The sequence below is a fragment of the Carcharhinus amblyrhynchos genome, chromosome 18 (assembly GCF_965287045.1).
Source record: "Carcharhinus amblyrhynchos chromosome 18, sCarAmb.v2.hapA, whole genome shotgun sequence".
NCBI lineage: Eukaryota > Metazoa > Chordata > Chondrichthyes > Carcharhiniformes > Carcharhinidae > Carcharhinus > Carcharhinus amblyrhynchos.
Window position 1 is genome coordinate 30,042,973 of NC_137341.1, and position 22,242 is coordinate 30,065,214.

Genomic DNA, 22,242 nt, shown 5'->3' on the forward strand with positions numbered 1-22,242 from the left:
AGTCACTTTTTAGCTTACATCTTGACATTCGGGTTTTTATTCTCTAAGCATGAAAACTTTTAAATGATGGATTTCACTTTTCTTAATATTACTGCAGGTCAATGAAAATTAAATCAAATGCAAATATTTGGTATCTTTTGAACAATGTGAAAACATAATCACATTTTTAATTACGATTACTGCTATTCATCTTTTTCTCATTGATAATCAAGGATTTTTAAGGTAATGCATTAACACAGATAATTTTGTGCATTTAATTGAACAGTGCAAAATGCTTTACCAGTCAGATGAATTCCAGTAGCTTAATGCATTAAATGAACATAGAGTAAAAAATGTTAATGCAGACCTATATACTTAGGGTGTGGGATACTGAGTCATTGAGCCGGACCATGGGAACATTGTTGGCTGATATCTATCGAGTTATAGAGGAGACACCAGGAGAAATTGCAAAGATCAAGGCAAATTTGATGATTGTAAGTTCAGCATCTAATTATGTGCACTTTGTTTACCTGCCACAGCTAGAGTTAATTTTGTAACTGATTATTGCATAATTAATGATTTTTGTTTGTAGTTAAGTAATTACTTTATATTTAATATGCATCAGACTCTTGGAGGCATTAACAAGCATGTGTTTCATGATTGCAGTAAGTGCTGTATTAGGGTATTTCTATGACAGAAGGTGTGTGATATAAGTATAACTATAACTGGTAAGTTCAGGATCGTGGGATGGTGATGAGATGACCTGAAGGAAGTTTTTATCAAAATGCTCTAACTTCTCGCAGTACAACAATGCAAAATTTAAGTTTTAAACCATGGTAGGTATTTTCCTAAACTGCCCTTAAAAATTTAACGGCTGGATTTTTACCAACATTAAAAATGTCATGGAGTTTCAGATACCAACAAACCATATCTCTGATCAACTTATCTGCTGATTAGTTTTTCTTCATGGTGGGACACTGACATGGGCGGAGCAAAAGATGGTGACATCATCCATGTACAGGAAGACTTTGACATGAGTGCCACTGCTGGCTGGGATTGTCACTTCTCCTGAATCCTTCCTGATGGACTCAACTTAGGGTTCTATGCAACATATGACCAACTGCAGAACAGAGAGAACAGCCTGTTAGGCTTCAGATTTAATTGGAAATCTTCCTGATTCCAACCTATTGATTGAAATTGTACTATTGGTGTTTGTGTAGAACAGTTAGATCCAATTGCAGATTTCCTCCCTAAACCCCATTTTGGAGAGCACTTCTATCATGGGGTGACACAGTGGTTAGCACTGCCGCCTCACAGTGCCTGGGCCCTGGGTTCAATTCCGGCCTCAGGCCACTGTTTATGTGGAGTTTGCACGTTCCCCCCTTGTCTGCATGGGTTTCCTCCAGGTGCTCTGGTTTCCTCCCACAGTCCAAAGATATGTGGGTTAGGTTGATTGGTCATGCTAAATTGACGCTAGTGTCAGGGGGATTAGCAGGGTAAATGTGTGGGGTTATGGGAATTGGGCTGGGTGGGATAATGGTAGGTGCAGACTCAATGGACCAAATCACTATAGTGATTCTGTGATGATGTAGGTGTACAGTGTTGTGTCAAAGGCCTTTTCCTAGTCCAGGCTGATGAAGCAGGTGGCCACACCCCTGTCCCCGCACATAGACAGTTGTTTCTCTGAGTAGCACGAGGCTGTCAGAGATATTCCTGCCGGCTGCAGCGCATATCTGGTCAGGGCAGATCACTAACTCCAGAGTGTACCCAAACAATAACTGAAAGTAACTTGAATAATTCAGTACAGACAGCCTGCTTTTTAACATAAGTAAAGTCCCAAATAAACATTATAGAACCACAGTACACAAGCTTGCCATTTAGTAATCTGACACCTGCATCATGTTTTTGATGTTGTAGCTTCTAAACTTGGCAGACCCTTGTCTGCTTATGGCTTTGAAAACAATTCTAAAGAAAATCAGTCGAAATTTAATGTTGGCAAGTGCGAGGTGGTCCACTTTGGTAGGAATAAAGGTAGGAAGGATTATTACTTACGTGGCGAAAAACTGCAGCAGGCGACGGTGCAGAGGGACCTCGGGGTCCTTGTGCATGAGTCGCAAAAACCCAGCCTGCAGGTGCAGCAGGTGGTCAGGAAGGCTAATGGGATGCTGGTCTTCATAGCGAGGGGGATTGAATATAAAAGTAGGGAGGTCTTGCTGCTGCTGTATAGGGTATTGGTGAGGCTGCAGCTGGAGTACTGTGTGCAGTTTTGGGCGCCGTACTTACACAAGGATATTTTGGCCTTGGAGGGAGTGCAGAGGAGGTTTACTAGGCTGATGCCGGAGGTGAGGGGGTTGAGTTATGAGGAGAGGCTGAATAAACTAGGCTTGTACTCGTTAGAGTTTAGAAGAATGAGGGGAGATCTCATTGAGACGTATGAGATGATGAATGGGCTGGATAGGATAGAGGTGGAGAGACTCTTCCCGCTCAGAAAGGATAGTAGGACTAGGGGGCACAGCCTCAAGATAAAGGGGGGGCGGTTTAGAACGGAGTTGAGGAGGAACTTCTTCACTCAAAGGGTGGTGAATCTCTGGAATTCTCTGCCCGTTGAAGTGGTGGAGGCTACCTCGCTAAATATTTTTAAGACGCGGGTTGATGGGTTTTTGATAAGAGAGGCGATTAAGGGTTATGGCGAGAGGGCGGGAATGTGGAACTGAGCCACGACAGATCAGCCATGATCTTATTGAATGGCGGGGCAGGCTTGAAGGGCTAGATAGCCTACTCCTGCTCCTATTTCTTATGTTCTTATGTAAAATGTGAAAAGGGTGTGGTAATCCATCACTGGTCCTGAAACAATACATGAAAAAGTTGTCAGTGAGCAAATTCATGAGATGCTGCACTGTGGTTGAACCACAAATAAAACACAATCAGGTTATCTTGTGTAAAAAAAACATTATCTTAAGTTTTAAAACAAACAGTTCAAATGGGATTCAACATGACGATTAGAATGAAATTTATAAAACTTAGAAGAACACTCACAAGGAACAACTGTAAATGGTCTAAAGGATCACTTTGCTCCAGTATTGAAGCCAGCTGAAATGTAAAAGAAAATCTCGAGAGAGCATTTAATATAGTATTCAAACCAAACAATTAAAAACTGCTTAAAATGCAGACTCAAGCAATCCTGCATGGAAAAATACCCAGCTGCAATATCATGTTGTTCACATGTTCACATTAAATAGCTGGGTTATGAATCATTGCAGATCATGATGATTTTGGCCTTTGAATAAACATTTATGATCTAATTTTGTTCATATAAAATTATATGAACAATGAAATGAAATGGTAGCACAGTGCTTAGCACAGCTGCCTCACAGTGCCAGGGACCCATCTTGGGTCACTGTCTGTACTGAGTTTGCACATTCTCCCCATGTCCGAATACGTTTCCTCCAGGTGCTCCAGTTTCCTCCCACAGTCCAAAGATGTGCAGGTTAGGAGGATTGGCCATGCTAAATTGACCCTAGTGTCAGGGGGACTAGCTAGGGTAAATACATAGAGTTATGGGATAGGGCTTGGAAAGGATTGTGGTCAGTGCAGACTTGATAGGCCAAATGGCCTATTTCTGCACTGTAGGGATTCTATGATGACATACTTTAACTGTATGCTGTAACAAATGTAGAGAGGGAACCGAGTGTAGGGTGTCGAAATTTGCTGATGACACCAAGATTGGGGGAAAGGCAAATTGTGCGGAGGGTGTGGAGAGTCTGCAGAAGGATCTAGATAGGCTGGGCGAATGGGCCAGGAAATGGCAAATGGAATTTAATGTTGGCAAGTGTGAGGTGGTCCACTTTGGTAGGAAGAATGGTAGGAAGGACTATTACTTACGTGGCGAAAAACTGCAGCAGGCGACGGTGCAGAGGGACCTCGGGGTCCTTGTGCATGAGTCGCAAAAACCCAGCCTGCAGGTGCAGCAGGTGGTCAGGAAGGCGAATGGGATGCTGGCCTTCATAGCGAGGGGGATTGAATATAAAAGTAGGGAGGTCTTGCTGCAGCTGTATAGGGCATTGGTGAGGCCGCAGCTGGAGTACTGTGTGCAGTTTTGGGCGCCGCACCTGCGCAAGGATATTTTGGCCTTGGAGGGAGTGCAGAGGAGGTTTACTAGGCTGATACCGGAGTTGAGGGGGTTGAGCTATGAGGAGAGGCTAAATAAACTAGGCTTGTACTCGTTAGAGTTTAGAAGAATGAGGGGAGATCTCATTGAGACGTATAAGATGATGAATGGGATGGATAGGATAGAGGTGGAAAGACTCTTCCCGCTCAAAAAAGACAGTAGGACTAGGGGGCACAGCCTCAAGATAAAGGGGGGGCGGTTCAGAACGGAGTTGAGGAGGAACTTCTTCACTCAAAAGGTGGTGAATCTCTGGAATTCTCTGCCCGTTGAAGTGGTGGAGGCTGCCTCGCTAAATATTTTTAAGAAGCGGGTTGATGGGTTTTTGATAAGAGAGGGGATTAAGGGTTATGGGGAGAGGGCGGGAAAGTGGAACTGAGCCACGACAGATCAGCCATGATCTTATTGAATGGCGGGGCAGGCTCGAAGGGCCAGATGGCCTACTCCTGCTCCTATTTCTTATGTTCTTATGTTCTTAACTGAAAATAATTTTAGGTAAAATGATTGTTGCATTTAATCAATAGTTTCCTCTAAAACATATTTTCATATTAAAAGTGTATGACCTCTTCTAAAGTCATTAATTGATTTAAAAAGTTTTATTTCTGAATGGAGCTGTGAATGGTTAAAAATGTGACTCATATTTAAGTAGAATTCAGCCACATATGACGGTTCATTTGGTCCTGAAGTTGTGATTGATTTTACCTGCAGAAGCCATTCATGAGGTTAAATAATGGATGCTGTTATGTTGGATTTGTTTAAGGTCAGGGAGATATTTCATGTAGGTTTTTTCTTTTTGTTTGTTTCTGTTTCCACTGGGCGTTTGACTAGTGTTAGTTCATTTACTTCAGGAGATCAAATTGTCAAAACTCAGAGATAACCAGGTGGTGAAGGATAGAACACTGGAGCCTAGTCTTTATTCACTTGCAAGCTTGCATTTACAGAAAGACACGTTCCATTCCATGCACCTCCAATGCAACAACCTATTTATCAGCCAGCTGCTTTATGTATGCGCTTACACGAGCCCACAATTAATATTGTAGATAGAATTAACATTTAATTGATAGACAATGTTACCTAATTAGTTGGACAAAGTCCCTGAGAATGAATTTCATCAGTTTCTCCAACTCTGCCACAATAACTTTGGCACCAATTGTATCTATGCATAATAACCGGATTCCTAACTGAGGTTGCACCAAATTTATTGTGGTGGAGTGGGGAGAAATCCTGAGGAAATTCCTCTTCCCATTCTCCTGACTGATGATCAGGCAAGCCTGTGTGTGAAATCTTGGACAACAGAAAAATATTGTCAAGGATTTTCTTTCAAGATTCCATTGTTGTTTATCTTTCAGTATGATAAGATTTCATTTTTTAATTAACTTTTTGCAACTTTTCCAATGGCTTCGGAGATCTACTGCATCAGTGAAAAGATTTAAACAGTGAGATTTTACTCAGATTGAAAGTAGCTCTTCAGATAGTTAAAGGAACATAGATGCAAAAGTGTTTGATGTGTATTTTTTCTCAAAAATGTTAAACTCCTATAAAATATGGAGGTTTATTTTATAAAGTACCTGATAAGTGTTTTGTTAGCTTGGAAATAAAGATGCAGTTTAATTTTTCTTTCAGTGGGAGTTTTTATCACTTTTCACAATTACATAAAATCTCACAATGCACTGGTATTTCCTGTAAAGCTTATATTGTTTATGATTTTTCCACTCTGAGAAATTCCTATAAAATATTTTTATTATGTTTCCCTTTAATCATTTTGTTTTCAAATGCTTCCTGATAACAATGGCCTTGTGTACTTTAAATGAAAATGATAACGTCTTGCCAAGCCAAGAATAAATAAGCAAGGTTGATGGTGTAAAAAAAGTATTCTTTGTTAACAGGGAATAAATTGCGTTTTATCTGCAAATGTGCTGTTATGTTCTATGTTGCAGACGAGAAGTGGGTAATTAATTTAAACAACACTCATTTTTCCATTCACTTGCCACCCATCTATAAACAGAAATTTGTTTGGTTTTAAACTATAAGACATAGGAGCAGAATTAGGCCACTCGGCCCGACGAGTCTACTCCGCCATTCAGTCACATCTGATATTTTTCTCATCCCCATTCTCCTACCTTTTCCCCATAAACCTCTGATCCCCTTTGGATTTCTTTACCTCTTTATAAATGGCGGCATGTTTCCCAATTCCCAACTTCCGTGCGATCTAATTCTTTATGAATAACTCCCAGCAAACTTGAGATAGATGAGCTCAAAGAGTTAGTTAATTTGCACGCACTCAAAATGCGAATGAGAGTTTGCAACTCTCTGCTCCTTTCAGATAGTAGAGAGAGGGCTAGAGAAAATTAATATTTACCGTACAGGGCAAAGTAAAGACAAATTTTTTCACGTGGGTACCGGAGACCAGAATCAAAGTCCAATGAGGTATTCCTTCATGCAGTCGGTGGGGTGGAAACTGATGCTGGAGAAACCACTTTTGTCGTGATGTTAACTTCACGTGATGAGAATAGGCCTGCTGAGGTGAGTTATTCTTGTGGGCGATGGTACAGAATTTCCAGCAGAAGCAGTGTAGATGGGACCAGGTGTCCTACATCCTTTGGTGTAGCCTGCTAGTCAGATTTTAAATAGCAGACTGCTTGTGGTAGTGCAAAGCTCAATATTACTGGTTCCACAAGCCAGAAGCTATCTGGCTCTCAAGCCCACCTCTCCACACTGTCTTTGACAAAGGATGTGTATACCTTGTTTGGCTCCCCAAAATTGTTAAACACCTCAACCATTAAGAATTAAAAGGAAGGTTTTAGGGCCATTTGTCTTCGCAGACAAGCAGACTCTAGTTGGCCAGCCTGGGTTATGAAATGAAGATGATCTTTGTATAGCTCTCTTTGAAGTTTGCCTGTGCAGTCCATAAAGGAGGTCTTACTGGCTCCCCAAAGATAGTGGTATGTGAGTTTCCCCAATAGTGCCAGGCAGTTCCTTTGGTCCTGGGGTCAAGGACAGACGTAGATTCAACCGCTTTAAGGATCGTTGTTTTGTTTTTAAAATTTTAGAAATGGCCATGACATTGTCTATATATCATAGAATCCTTACAGTACAGAAGGAGGGCATTCGGCCCATCGAGTCTGCACTGACCACAATCCCATCCAGGCCCCATCCCCATAACCCTGTACACTTACCCTAGCTAGTTCCCCTGGCACTAAAGGTCAATTTAGCATGGGCAATCTATCTAACCCGCACATCTTTGGAGTATGGAGGAAACTGTGACCCAAGCCAGGAATCGAGCCTGGGTCCCTGGCACTGTGAGGCAGCAGTGCTAACCACCATGCCACCGAGTCTTAAACACTCCCGCTCAGAGAAAGAAGACTAATTCTATTTCATTTTTTTCTATGTGGTCTTATGATTCCATGACTTTGGAAGATCCAGATCTGTCTTAATGGGAAGTTTCAGCAGGTTGGAGTTCTGAATGTTCCTTTGCTGCAGGATCAGGCCTAGGCAAAGCCATTGGTTTCTGTCAGAATTCTGTCTGTCCAACTCCTTATTAAATGTCCACTAAAGGGTCTGGAGATTTTACAGGGTGGTCAGCACACAGGGAGTGTGTAATCATCAAGCTGCTCAGAGCTATATACAGAGGAAAGCAATGTGTCTCAGTCTGAGAATGCTGGGTCCTTTCGCCATTGGGTTGAGCGGCTGTGGTTTAGTTTAGTTTCTTCCTGTCCATCTTGGTGACTTGTGGCTTCGGTTGTTCAAACCCAGAGACTGTGATCAGGCTGATTGTCAGGAGGCTGGGGTGTTTTAATGAAACTTTGGCCATTTTTGGGGTAAACACAGTAAGAAGTCTCACAACACCAGGTAAAGTCCAACAGGTTTATTTGGTCAGACCAATGCTGGCATCTCCACATCATGACTTTTGGAGATGCCAGTTTTGTGCCTAGCTCGGACACTAGCACCATTTGGTTGTTCCAGTTACTGTTGCTAGGTGCAATGGGTTGGAACAGCAACAGGCAGGCAATCTGCCCCTGAACTTGGGCCATCTTTCTAGATCCAGATGACGACCACAGTCCTCAGGAAGGGGTTGATATTGGGTAGGCTACAGTGCTCTAACCTGGTGTGTTATTTGGATCATTTTGAATGCAGTCCAGTTGCCTCTGTACTAATGTGGAGGGGTGGGGGTAGGGGTGGGAGTCTGATCTGGGTGCAATCTCTCTGGCCAGCAGGGTGGTAAGTTCTATGTCTGTTGGAACATTTCTGTTCTCTGAAGAATAATCAGCTCACTGTAGCTAAGTGACTTTGTAACTAAGTGAGATATCACCTTCACTCTTTCTGGGCCAATTTTGCAACATCCCTGGACCCATTCAGATTTGCCATAAAGCTGTTACCCAGACCTTGCGGTACTGCAAAGCTCAATATTACTGGTTCCACAAGGCAGAAGCCTGTGTCACATCATTCCCACCTCTCCACACTATCTTTGATGAAAGATGTGTGTCCCATGTTTGGCTTCTTAGCCGAGGCCTTTGGATTGGGAGGGGGCATTCTTCTAACGTTCCCTGGAATGGAGGTGCAGCTGTGGCTACACTTTCCTGCGGTTTTTAGACTGGAGGGGGGTTGGAATCCTTTTGTCCCCATTTAATAATGGAATGGCGATTTCTACCAGCCATACTTCCAGCAATTCCTTAACCTTTGTCTCTCCTGGTTCAATAGCTTCCCTTTCTTTAGGCTCTTCAACTCTGTGGAGCGTCTCACTCGCTATCCCTTTCCCTGCTCTTGGACTTCTCTGATCCCTGTTTAATTTGGGGATATCCTGATGGGCTATTTCCCTTTGAACTTTACTGGTCTGGATTTGGTCTTACTGCATTCAAACAGCCCTCACTCCATGTTCACGGGCGTTATTTCACCTTCAAGGGCCTCTGGACCTTCCCCAGCTTCCTGCCGATTTCTGCTGGCTGATGTGAGCTTCTTCTCTTTCACGAGCTGACACCTTGCCACCAGCCAAATCCTTCTCAAGGGGGAGATTGATTCCTGCCTCTGTTAGTTAAGGTACAATTCTGACTATGACAGGCCTGAAATAAGGTCACACAGTAGGGGTGTCAAGCAGATCCTCCTCGCACTCCACTGATTGGATTTGACTTTCAGGAAGGACTCCATGGTGGGCGGCGGAAGGTAGTAGGTTTGGGTTTTCCTCTAGCATTAAGGACTGAGGTGCCCCTGCGGCCTGGGACAGTCAGCAGATTTTGGAAAGGGTAGGGGTGTCATGCTTTCCAAGGAGCAAATTTTTGTAATGGGAATCCCTGCCCGCTCTGCTGCATTACCCTCTGGGGGAACGATTCCTAGAGAGCCCTACAGCCTTTCCTCACAGCCCCCGGAACCCAGGCCTTAAATGGCCCATTCTATTACAATGGGAACACATCGGCCTCCAGGGCTTCTCCTTTTGGGCTGCAGGAAGGCTGATCATATCCTCCTTTGTAAAATCTGGTTGGAGGCACCTCTGACCCAGGTCACCCTGCTTCTCTTTCCAACCTTCATAGGTTTGGAATAGTTTGGAAAGTTTCAGAGTTTTCAGATCTATGAATGGGATTGCAGCTGTCCGCTGTCAGGATTCTCTGCTCTTCTGACTGTACCCACAGGTTGCTGTGGAAGCAATTCCTTTAACATCATCACAATCTCTCATTGGTGCATGGGATCTATAGGGAACTTTCCCATCGTTCGAACACAATTTCCTTCATTCAGTCGTTTGAACACGAGGTGGGTTTGTGTGGGTTTCTTCTGTGTGTTCCGGAATTGCTGTCGATATGCCTCAGGGACTAATTGGTAGGCGATTAGGATATCAGCCTTGCTCTGTTCATAATTCATGGATACATCAGGACTCAGCATGGAGTAGGGATAGCTTGGGCTGTCCCTGACGGCTGCCCTTGAATGAAAGAGACCCAGGTATTTGAGGGCCAGTTTAGCTGTCCTGCTGCTTCATGATGTGACTCCTGGGTAGCTCCTTAAATTTCCATTTGAACAGCCAATACTTGCCCTCACCATCATCCTGTCCCATCTCACTCCCATCTCTCTCAGTTCTCCTTCTCACTGCATCTTCAACACTTGTTCCACTTTTCATCCTCATAACTCTTTGCTTTCTCTGACTGAAGTGGAAGAAAGTACACAGTGTCCCAAGGAGAAGCAAGGAATCAGGAGTAGATCTGTAGCCTTAGCGACCCTGAACTGCATTAGAGGAAGATGCCTTGGTGACTGACAGAGAGATACTCACTAGGTTTTGGTGATGGAGGGATGGAATGGCCTATACACCTAGTGACATCTTTGACTATCACATCTTTACCTGGCATTTAACAGCCATTCATGTTGAAATAATGTCATCACTAGCTGTGATGTCATGATGAACACAATGTTAATTTCAACCCTTACCCCCTATCAGCACTGATTCATGACTTTGATCTCCCAGAGCTCCTTCAAAGTTGGCAAATGAGCTTCCTGCCTCCAGCTTTGCTGAATTAATCCACCGGGATTACACCACATAACATAATAGGGACCGGTCGGAGAAAACTTTCAGTTAGTTCAGTTCAGGAGGAGTCACTTTGGTTTGCATTGCAATGTTTATGGTGTTATGTTAATAATATCCCCACTCATCTGCAATCTTGCCTGGGCTAGACCTGAAAGTTTGCAGGATCGTATTGGTACAACATTAATGCCCTTGGTCCCTCCTCTCAATCCTGAACCCACCTTCCCTGGCTGTTGAAATTCTGAGTGGTAATTCCATGCATTTACTCAGTTTGCCTTTGTAACATTAAGAGTGATCTATAAACTAAAAATTTCGCAGCGACTGTTGTAAATTGGTTTATAGGACTGTAGTAGACCGGCTCCATCATATTAAGGATAATCACACCACTGGGACATACCTTGCTTACGCCATTCTATCAGAGATGAGCTTGTCTGATGCTAGTATTGATTGAGTAAAAGGATTACCAACAAAAGATAAGATTGGAAATTCTTTGTTGACTTTAATGTAGATTTAAAAAAATCTTGCTTAAATATAAGGAGTTTACATAACCTCAGATAACAACCTATTTTGATTATCCTTTTATTATTTCTTGTTTCTTGTCTGCCTCTTTTTGACCATTTATATCCCCACCTCCTTTTTCTTCTTTCCTTTTCCTTATCTCTCCCTCTTTATTTTCGCCATTTATTCCTCAGTCCATTGAAGAAATTAAAAAGCTAAGGAGTGACTTACTCAAGCTCAAGACTGAAACAAACCCGGAGCAGGGGAATGACACACTTCCAAGAAGTCGCCAATTTATTAAAGGACATGGTGGTGCTGAGGACAAAGAGATTAACAGATGGGGCATGTACCAAGCCGTCAGGTATGATAGGGACTGACAGAGAAAAAGTGTAAATAAATATATCTTTTAGCAGACAAATGTAAAGATGTGTTCTTTATCCGTCCCCCTACTAATGTACACTGTGACGTAGCAGTTGGTTTGCAGAGGCCTAAGTTATTGGAGCAGGAGAGCTGATTTGTTTATCTTTCGGGCTGAGTGCTGCCCACGGTTCAAAGTTCATCACAGTTGTTTCAGAGTACAGGAAACACACTCAGATATTTTTGGATGTTGCGTTTATAAGGGAACTATTGACGTGGTGTGTGTGTGTGTGTGTGTGTGTGTGTGTCTGTGTGGTTCATGCATATGTTAGTTAGAGAGGACAAAAGTAATGCAAATCTTTTACTGATGTAGGTTGAAGATGGCTGTGTTTTCAATTTGCTTCATGAAAACCAAGTGGTATTGATTTTATATAGTGCTGCTTTATTGATTCTTTTTGTCCGTATATACTTTACCTGTAAGCGGCTGACATTTGTTATAAATCATGTGGACAATTGACCTCCTTTTGTCCTTTATCGAAGCCCCTCTCCCACAACTTGTCTCTGCTGTGTTTGCTTTTATGTTACGTGATACAAGAATATAACCAATTTCAAGACCACCCTCTTACAAGTTATATGCTGAACACAATCTCCAACTGATCAGACTTTTTAAAAAGAAAGTGCATTATAATGGCATATTAAGACTGCCCAAGGACATTCAGCAGCCAAACTCATTATGAAAAAAACCTGGCCACAGAACTTTATAATATCTTTTTCTGTGACATCCCAAATCACAAATGATATCCTCTGTGACTATAGCAAAGATCTCATCGACCTGTCTGCAGCCTTTGGCCTGGTTGACCAGCCAGTTCTCCTCCAGTTGTCCCTTCACATGCCATCCAGCTGATGGGATTGCACTCAACACGTTCCATTCTCATCTATCCAGCTACAGCCAGACAATCACTTTCAATGGCTTCTGTTCCTGCTACCACATTGTTACCTCTTCTGTTCCTGAGGATCTCTACCCCTCCAACTCTTGTTTCTGATCTAGGCACTGTCTCTCCGTGACATCTTCCAAAACATAGTTTCTCTGGTAACTGTCTGAGGCTGCTCACAAAACCGGTGCCACACGAATAAGACTGCTTATATCTATTCCCTTAACATCATTCCTACCTCAGCTCCACCCATACCTCAGCTCAACTGTTGCTAAAATTCTGATCCATGCCTCATTACCTTGAAATTTGAGTATTCCGCGAGAGCAGCCTCCATGTTGCCACCGTAAATTCATCCAAAACTAACTCACACCAGCTCCCATTAACATTGTGCTAGTTGGTTTACTTTGTCTCCCAGCTCAGTTTTGATTTAAAAGTTCCCGTCTTTTGTTTTCAAATTCCTCCATAGCCTTTCCCTTCTCTATCTCAGCAATCTCCTCCAGCCCGGCATCCCTCTAAGGTAGCTGTATCTCCAGTTCTGACCTCATGAGCTTCCATGATGACCACTTCACCTTTCCCAACCATGCCTTCATTCACCAAAACCCAAAACACTGGAGACCGCCCCCACTCTAAATGTTTTAGGATAACATTCTACCCTGTGTCTCTCCCTAGCTTTATCATTATAATCAATTCAAATTGCTATAGGACAAAATAAGTCGTAAAAGTAAATCCCCAGTGGTCCAGACGCATTTCTTTAAAGTGATGCTGTTATAAAGATATTTATATCTGTGTTTTTAGATGGATGCAGTGGAAGAATACTCTAAAAAATTTGGCGCAGACAGCAAAGTTAAAGAATCAAAGGATTGAGTCATCATCTGACAAAAAAAAATAATGGAGCAATTTGAAACAGGAAACATTAAGGAGCAAAATTTGTCTGCAGGCTCCTCAGTTCTTCTTTCCCGCAATGCCATAGGAATACTTCATAGACGAGGGTGATGGGCATGAACGAGTGACCAAATAACACTGGTGTCAAATGAGCCATTTTTGCTGTTTCTATAAACATGCTGCTGTTACAAAGTTCACTGACTGATTTGCTTATTTTGAGTGAGCAGTGTATTTTGGGTACTGTTGGAGCATGAGACTTTATGTCAAAGCCTATCTTATGGATGTAACTGTTACTCTTTACAGAGTGGAAAATTGCTGTTTTGCATATGTAGGGTGGCACAGTGACACAGTAGTTAGCACTGCTGCCTCACTTTGCCAGGGACATGGATTCGATTCCTGGCTTGGGTCACTGTCTATATGGAGTCTGCACGTTCTCCCCGTGTCTGCATGGATTTCCTCCGGGTGCTCCAGTTTCCTCCTACAGTCCAAAAGACGTGCTGGTTGGGTGCATTGACCATGCTAAGTTGCCCCTCAGTGTATCCAAACAGGCGCCAGAGTGTGGCGACCAGTAACTTCAATGCTGTCAGTGTTAATGTGAGACTACCTGTGACACTAATAAATAAACTTAAGCTGCACACGCATGCAGTGAATCAGGGAAATTAGAGACAACCAAGCTGTTTCAATAATATTATAAAGAAAATATAAGTCAAAGCAGCCTAAACTAATAAATGTAATGTGCCTTCTGTTAATGATGTGAACAATGCCAAGAGCAATGGCTTTGCCCATTTTATTTCAAAGTATCATGAACGTGCTACATAGACAAGGATAACTTGTATACTTTCATAAAGCTTAAATAGTCCGAAAACTACTTGGGATGATTCACTGGACAGCATCAATTGCTGACCAAGTACTGACTTGGATGATGCTTATTAATTTTTACCTTTTAGGCAAATAGTTTTTTTAAAAACAAATAGAATGGCGTGGAATTCAGTTTTCATGTGACGATTATAATCACCATATTTTGTAGTATAAATTGCTGCTGACCAGAAAATCTAGGCAATCTGAGTGACCTCACCTCCCCTCTTGCAAACATTTGTCCTTGATCTTCAGGTTTTTCCTGGTATTATGAAGCAAAATGATTGGGAAATGATACAACAACGGGTGATGTTGGGGGGGGGCGGGGGGGCGGGGGGAAGAGGGCGCGGGGCAGGGGGTGCGGGGGGGGGGCAGGGGGTGGGCCCAGGGGCAGCGGGGGTGTGGGGCGTGGGGGGGCGGTGTGGGTGGGGGCAGAGGCAGATGGTGTTGTCACTTGACTAGTAATCCAGAGACCCAGAGTAATAGTCTAGGGACCTGAGTTAGAATCCTACCATTGCAGATGGTGAAATTTTTGATTTTGATTTGATTCAATTTGAATTCAATAAAAAAATCTGGAATTAAAAGTGTAATGATGACCATGGAACCATTGCTGATTGTCATAAAAACCCATCTGATTCACCAATGTCCCTAAGGGAGGGTAATCTGTTGTCTTTATCTGGTCCAGCCTACATGGAACTCCAGAGCCACAGCAATGTCATTGACTCTTACCTGCCCTCAGGGATGGACAATAAGCACTGGCCCAGCCAGCAACACCCACATCCCATGATCAAAAAAAAACTCTTATTGAATTCAACTTTCACCGTCTGTCATGGTGGGAGTTGAACCCGAATCCTCACATTCCCTGCTGTTCTTTAGTTTTGATTATGCAGTGTCATACAGTACGTTGACTATTAGGGCTGGTTCCGAGCATGTTCCATTGTCATTTCATCATGATATTGCTATATTAGAATGTGCCCAGTTCACGCATGCACGTTTGTGACAATCACAGCCATGTACAATGCTCAGGTTTCCAGTCTAAAACAGGCCTACAAAAAGAAAGATCAGCAGTAGAATGATTGATAATAAATGCCAAAAATGGCAAATGCTGGAAATCTGAAATGCAAACAAAGTGCTGGAAAAACTCATGTTTGGCAACATCTGTGGAGAGAGAAACAGATTTGAGTTGAATATGACTCTTTTTCAGAACTTTGGGATATTCCAATGAAGTGTCATATTTGACTTGAAACATTAGCTCTATTTCAAGATAAATTGGTTAAAAAGTATATAGTGTCCATGGACTTTTTTAGTAACATTCAACTAGTTCCTGGAAGTGCCTAAACACTCCATTTACAATGCTGCCAATTCCGCATGAGGAACCAAAGCAAAGTTTGTTTCCTCAGAGGTTTATGTTAATATGTGTCTCAGTGAATACCTATCCTTAAATAAGGAATGACAGATAAAAGTTGAACCATAGTATCTGTGATTTTTGTCAGTAACTTGAAAAACAATTTTTTATTTCTCTCACTGGTGGCTTATTTGCATAACCAGGAAATTGGGGCCTGCAGTCTTTTGCCAGGCTGTTATCAATGTTGGATTTATTCAATTGCAGGCAAATGTATAAGAGCGATAAATTGGCCACCCCATTAGGTTTACTGCTCTCCCATGCCATGGCTTTTGTATGGTGCCTTTCCAAAGTTAAATTTAGAGAAGAAAGTTAACTGAGTGAGGAACCAAATCAGATAGTCATCGACTTCGGAAAGCGTAGTGGAGAATACGCCCCTGTCCACATCAATGGAGACGAAGTAGAAATGGTTGAAAACTTCAAGTTTTTGGATGTCCAGATCACCAACAAGATCACCATGGTCGCCCCATGCCAACACTATAGTTAAGGAAGCCCACCAACATCTCTACTTTCTCAGAAGACTAAGAAATCTGGCATGTCTGCTACGACTGTCTTCAATTTTTATAGATGCACCATAGAAAGCATTCTTTCTGCTTGTATCACAGCTTGGTATGGCTCCTGCTCTACCCAAGACCACAAGAAACTACAAAGGGTCATGAATGAAGTGCAGTCCATCACGCAAACCAGCCTCCCATTCATTGACTTGTACTTCCTGCTGCCTCAGAAAAGCAGCCAGCATAATTAAGAACCCCACGCACCTGGACATTCTCTCTTTCACCTTCTTTCGTGGGGAAAAAGATACAAAAATCCGAGGACACGTACCGACAGACTCAAGAACAGCTTCTTTCCTGTTGTCATCAGATTTTTGAATGGACCAACCTCACATTACATTGATCTTTCTCTACACCTTTGCTATGACTATAACACTACATTCTGCACTCTCTTCTTTCCTTGTCTATGAATGGTATGCTTTGTCTGCGCAGTGTGCAAGAAACAATACTTTTCACTGTATACTAATACATATGACAATAATAAATCAAATCAAATCAACTCTGGACAACGTGCTGTGGCTATAATACTTTGTGCATGCCCTCTTTCCCCAGTTTGGTGACACTTCAGTCAAGAACAGAAAAACCTCATAATAAAGAGCATTGCAGCTATTTTTTTGGAAAATGAATGTAATGTTTTAATTCACCAAAATAATTATAGCAGCATTTGATCACAATAGGTTATCCCTGTGTGTGTGCTTCTTTACATTTCTTCCTGCTTTTTTGTGTGTGTGCGCACGTATGTGCTTCCCCTCACTCGAGCTTGAGTGTCATAAACTAGCCTAGGGCCATCATATAAAATCAACCCCTTTTGTAATCAACCCCTGATGAAACATTATTTTGTGTAACTGACAAGTATTTAAACAGTTATGTGTGTTTCGAATAAAATAAAAATGACTCATTAATCCTTTTATTGGAAAATCTTTTGTCATTTCCAGACAAGTTAATTAAGCATTTGGGACAGACTGAAGATGTCTAAATAATATGGTATCAACAAGATGTAATTGTTCAAGTAACCACTGCTATTATCAAGTCTTTTCTATTCAAAAGGTTTGAATTTGCAAATTGAGGAGTAGTTTTACATTTAAATAAACTGATATTCTCCATTAAATAGCCATTGTTTTCATTTACTGCATTTCCAGAAATCCAAGTTGCATCTGAATGTTAAAAGGTCATTTTTTAAAAAAAGGGATTTGAAGCACATGTCAGGAACGGCTGATTGGAGCTTTATTAAAGTTTATTCAAATACTTGCTAACACTCATTACAGAGGTTGCACAGCTTTGGTGGCCAGAACTTTTCAAAATGCCCTTTCCCAACAGGGAGTAAATGTGGCATTCATGTCAATTTCAAGCACCACTTTGAGGGATGTTCACCATTTCATGTTCATTGCTATTGGGAAGAGAATCTCTGAAGTACATCAGCGGGCTTTCTGGCCCATTTTGTCAATTCTTCACCAATGTTCAAACAACGTTCTTTTAGAACCCTAAGGACTTCATCTAAAAGAGCGTGTGTTTGTCGAGATCACCAGGAGAAAGTGAATTCTTGTACATGGGTATCATGGTAGCACAGTGGTTTGCACTGTTGCCTCACAGTGCCAGGGATCCTAGTTTGATTCTGGACTTGGGGAACTGTGTGGAGTTTGCATGTTCTTCCCGTGTTTATGTGGGTTTCCTTCAGCTGCTCTGGTTTCCTCCCACAGTCTAAAGATGTGCAGATTGGGTGGATTGGTCATGCTAACATGTCCCTTAGTCTCCCAAGATGTATAGTTTAGGAGGATTGTTGAGGAAATATATGGGATTATAGGGATAGGGCAGAATGCTTTGTTGAAGAGTTAGTGTAGACCCAATGGGGTGAATGGCCTCCTTCTGCACTGTACAGATTCTATGATATTGCTATGGGACATGGGAGGAGGACATGAGACCAGGCAGAGAAGCACCAGCTGCTGACAGAAGAGAGGAACTGAATGGTGAAATGACACCCTTTTCATCCCATTGGTTCAGGATGTCCCGCCTCCTTTGGACTTCCTCCACCAAGAATAGTAAGAAGTCTCACAACACTTGGAATATTTATGGTCAATTCTGCTCACCATATTACCAGAAAGATGTGGAGGCTTTGGAGAGGGTACAGAAAAGATTTACCAGGATGTTGCCTGGTATGGGGGGCATCAGCTATGAACAGAGGTTGGAGAAACTTGATTTGTTCTCACTGGAACAACGAAGGTTGAGGAGCGACCTGATAGAAATCTACAGATTATGAGGGGCATGGACAAGCTGGATAGTCAGAAGCTTTTTCCCGGGGTGGAAAAGTCAATCATGAGGGGCACAGGTTTAAGGTATGAGGGACAAGGTTTAAAGGAGATGTATGAGGCAGACTTTTTACACAGAGGATGATGGATGCCTGGAACTCACTGCTGGATGAGACAGTGGAAGCAGATATGATAGTGGCTTTTAAGGGGCATCTTGACAAATACATGAATAGGATGGGAATAGAAGGATATGATCCCCAGAAGACTATGGGTTTTAATTAAATCAGGCAGCCTGGTTGGTGCAGACTTGGAGGACTGAAAGGCCTGTTCTGGTGCTGTAATTTTCTTTGTTCTTTGTTCTAACACCAGGTTAAAGTCCAACAGGTTTATTTGTAATTACGAGCTTTCGGAGTGCCGCTCCTTCATCAGGTGAGTCCAAAAGTTTGTGATTCCAAACAAACCTGTTGGATTTTAACCTGGTGTTGTAAGACTTCTTCCTGTGCCCACCCCAATCCAACTCTGGCATCTTCACATCGTGTCCACCAGGAATGCCAGTGCTGCATTCAGGGACATTTGCACTTTCTCTGTCAGCTAATTAACTATTTTTTGCCATGTTGCTATGTGTCAATCAGCCCATAATAAATAGCCCAAAATAATAGATGACGTATCAAACCAAAATTCTGCAGATGCAGGAAATCTGAAGCAATAGCCTAATTCTGACGGGCATGAATCATTGACTATAATCATATAATCCCCACTGTGCAGAACAGGCCTTTCAGTCCATCAAGTCTGCTTCCCCCTCCAACTCTGTAACCCTGCACTTTTCCCATGCCCAATCCATCTAACCTACACATATTTGGATGCCAAGAAGCAATTTAGCATGGACAATTGACCTAACCTGCACATCTTTGAACTGTGGAAGGAAACCCACGCAGTCACAGGGAGAACATGCAAACTCAACACAAACAGTCACCCAAGGCCGGAGTTGAACCAGGTCCCTGGAGCTCTGAAGCAGCAGTGCTAACCACTGTGCCATCGTGCCGCTTGTGTTCTGTCAACAGATGCTGCTTGACCTGCTGAATGTTTCCAGTATTTTCTGTGCTCCATTATATCAAAGATGTTCACGTTAGGTGGATTGGCCATGCTAAATTGCCCCTTAGTGTCAGGAGGACTAGCTAGGGTAAATGCATAGGGTTGTGGGGATAGTAGGCTCGATGGGCTGAATGGCCTCCTTCTGCACTGTAGGATTCTATGATACAGTCTGGAATGTGCTGCCTGGGAGGCTGGTAGAGGCAAGTTGCCTCACATCCTTTAAAAAGTATCTGGATGAGAGCTTGGCACACCATAACATTCAAGGCAATGGGCCAAGTGCTGGTGAATGAGATGAAGAGGGAGTTCAGATGTTTTTTGCATGCTGGTGCAAACTCAATGGGCTGAAGAGCCTTTCTGCACTATATGAGTCAATGATTCCTACATTTACTGTGACAGATTCCACCAAATGATTAGAACTAAAAAAGGATGGCAATTTAAAAGTTGCAAAATAAATCAAATAGTTTACTAAATCTACACATACAACAGATTGCCATAAAATACTCCAAATATGATGAGTGTTTTATTAAATGTAATACTACATGTAATTACACATAAGCACCACAAATGTGTAACATTAACGTTTAGAATTCTGTACTTTTGTCAGGATCTGGATACGTAAAACACAAAACAAGGTTTGCAAAATTTGAAACCTAAAATATCAAAGCTAATCTTAGAGGAATTTCAATGGAATAATCTCAAATTTTCTTGAATATCAAAGGCATGTATTTTCAGGACATGAGTTTGATAAATTCTTGCAAACAGAATATACAATTATTTTGCACATCAGCAGAAACAAATGTTATTTTCAGAAGTATTCTAATTGATATGTATCTGTTTAGGATCTTAAAGGATGGCTGGATGATTCATTCAAAAGGTTAAGAGCAGATTTACTGAGAAACGCTATTTCATTATACAACCTGATAAGATTCTGATTCCAGTGACTGTCTATTTATTTCAGCTGAGATTTCTCTAGCAACTTGTTGGAGCTCTTGTCCATTTGATTCTGAAGTCCAGTTGGCTAAAAGATCACTGAAGTCAGGTGTGCTGGTGTGAAGGATACAGCCTGGCACCGGAGAAACAGGCTCTCTCCAAAATGACAAAGGAAGTCTTCGTCTGTGCATTGGGATTATATTGGCATATTTTCTACCCAGTCTTTGTCTCTTGTTGTCTTTCCTGTTCAAGATTGTTTGCTTTGTGTACTTGTGCAAGCCATATTCAAAAAGTTCTGCCAAGGGTCCTAATTTTTTAATGCTTTCCCTATCACAAATTAGTTTCAATGCCTGAATGTCTAATTCTCTGGAGGGTGATAAAGGTGCGTGAGATTCCTCGTCCTCTTGATCTCCATCTTGTGCAATTCTTATCAAATCTGCATAGTAGAGCTCTCTGCCTGATTTACCAGAAGAAAACCTGTCTTCGTAAATATTGCAAGCATCAGGATCATCATCCTTGTTCTTCCTACCAAAGTACTTCTGGATGTCATTGTTGATTAACTCGGTAAACCTGAGTAGCTGCAATGTGGTGTCAGTGCTGTTTGCTACAGAATTGAGTGACTGGCATGCAGCAGTCCAGTTCTCACTTTGATTGCATTTGGTGACAGACCCTGGTTCTTGTTCTTCACTGTCATCTTCCAAATCTTCCTCTTCCTCAGATGTTTCCTGGAGTTCCATGTCCTGATAAACAGTGAGATTCAGAATGGGAAGCTGAAAAGTAGGAACTAGTCTAAAATCTGACATGTTCTTGATCACACCTGCTGCCATGGCTCTCTTTAGTCTGCTTCTGGTTCTTGCTTGTACCGGTCCCTGAATACAATTAAAAAAATTACATGTCGTATTTTAATGATTTTGAATGCACGGGGAAAGGGCTAAATGGAAATTAAAAAGTGTACAAGGTGAAACCACTTTTAGAATATCATTAATATTGTTTCAATGTACAACAGTTGATCATCAATAAATTAGAATCAATTATCAATTAATTGGTGTAGTAAATCACTTATTTCTATGTTCAAGATTAATAACAGTTGAATAGTTTAAAATATTGAAAGTTTTTTTAAATGAATAAAGTAATCTTGAAAGTAGCCAAATATATTTTTAAGAAATGAATGTATGAATTTAAACAAACCTATATTACATTTCAAATTTATTAACCCATTGAGAAATTCACCTTTTAATTGATTTTTCTTTAATACTCATCACTTAGTTTTATGAAGACTATACCCCCCCCCCAAACAACTACACAAAGTCTTTTTAATATAGCTTCTAGAAATTAGCAACTTTCATGTTTATCATCCTTTCCTAATGTTACTGCTAACCTTTAAGTTAAAAAACAGTGTTTTGTTGAGAGCATTATTCTAGTGTTAATGGCTTTTGGAAATCTTGTATAAAAATAGTAAAACGGTAGTAGCCGTTCCAAAGCTCTTACCTGAATTATGTGCTCAGTCTGGGGAAGCACACCAAAGAGCTACCCTGCTATAGCAGTTCCACACCTGTGATTAATGCATTTATAGTTTTGCATGGACTGACTTTTGACAAATATTTGGTGGGAGTATTGTAATAGTAGACTTTGTAAATAGAGCTTTGGTTTGTTTTAGCACCCAGCAACCAGAGAGTGTTGAAGAAAGCAAATCAGAGGGGCGGAAGATAGGCTTTTGCTTAATGGTCTGCTTGCCAGGGAATTTTCAAGTGCTGTTCCTGTAAATTCAGCTATTAAATCTCTAAGTCACAGATGTAAAACTGGCCTGCAAAGGGCTTTTATCTACTCTTCTGATTCATGCTCAAATTGGGCTGAGTC

The 22,242-nt window shown here is 41.7% G+C and overlaps 2 protein-coding genes across 2 annotated transcripts; one reads left to right on the top strand and one right to left on the bottom strand.

The window, feature by feature from the left end:
- The first annotated feature begins 365 nt into the window (after positions 1-365).
- Positions 366-13,435, top strand: LOC145354670 (coiled-coil domain-containing protein 154-like). The gene is made up of 3 exons (XM_080206103.1): positions 366-473; positions 11,336-11,502; positions 13,226-13,435. The coding sequence occupies exons 1-3, from the start codon at positions 390-392 to the stop codon at positions 13,317-13,319; spliced, it is 345 nt and encodes a 114-aa protein (XP_080062229.1). The 5' UTR covers positions 366-389; the 3' UTR covers positions 13,320-13,435.
- Positions 13,436-20,363: 6,928 nt separating this feature from the next.
- percc1 (proline and glutamate rich with coiled coil 1) lies at positions 20,364-21,188 on the bottom strand. The gene has a single exon (XM_080206177.1). The coding sequence runs from the start codon at positions 21,186-21,188 to the stop codon at positions 20,364-20,366; it is 825 nt and encodes a 274-aa protein (XP_080062303.1).
- Positions 21,189-22,242: the final 1,054 nt, after the last annotated feature.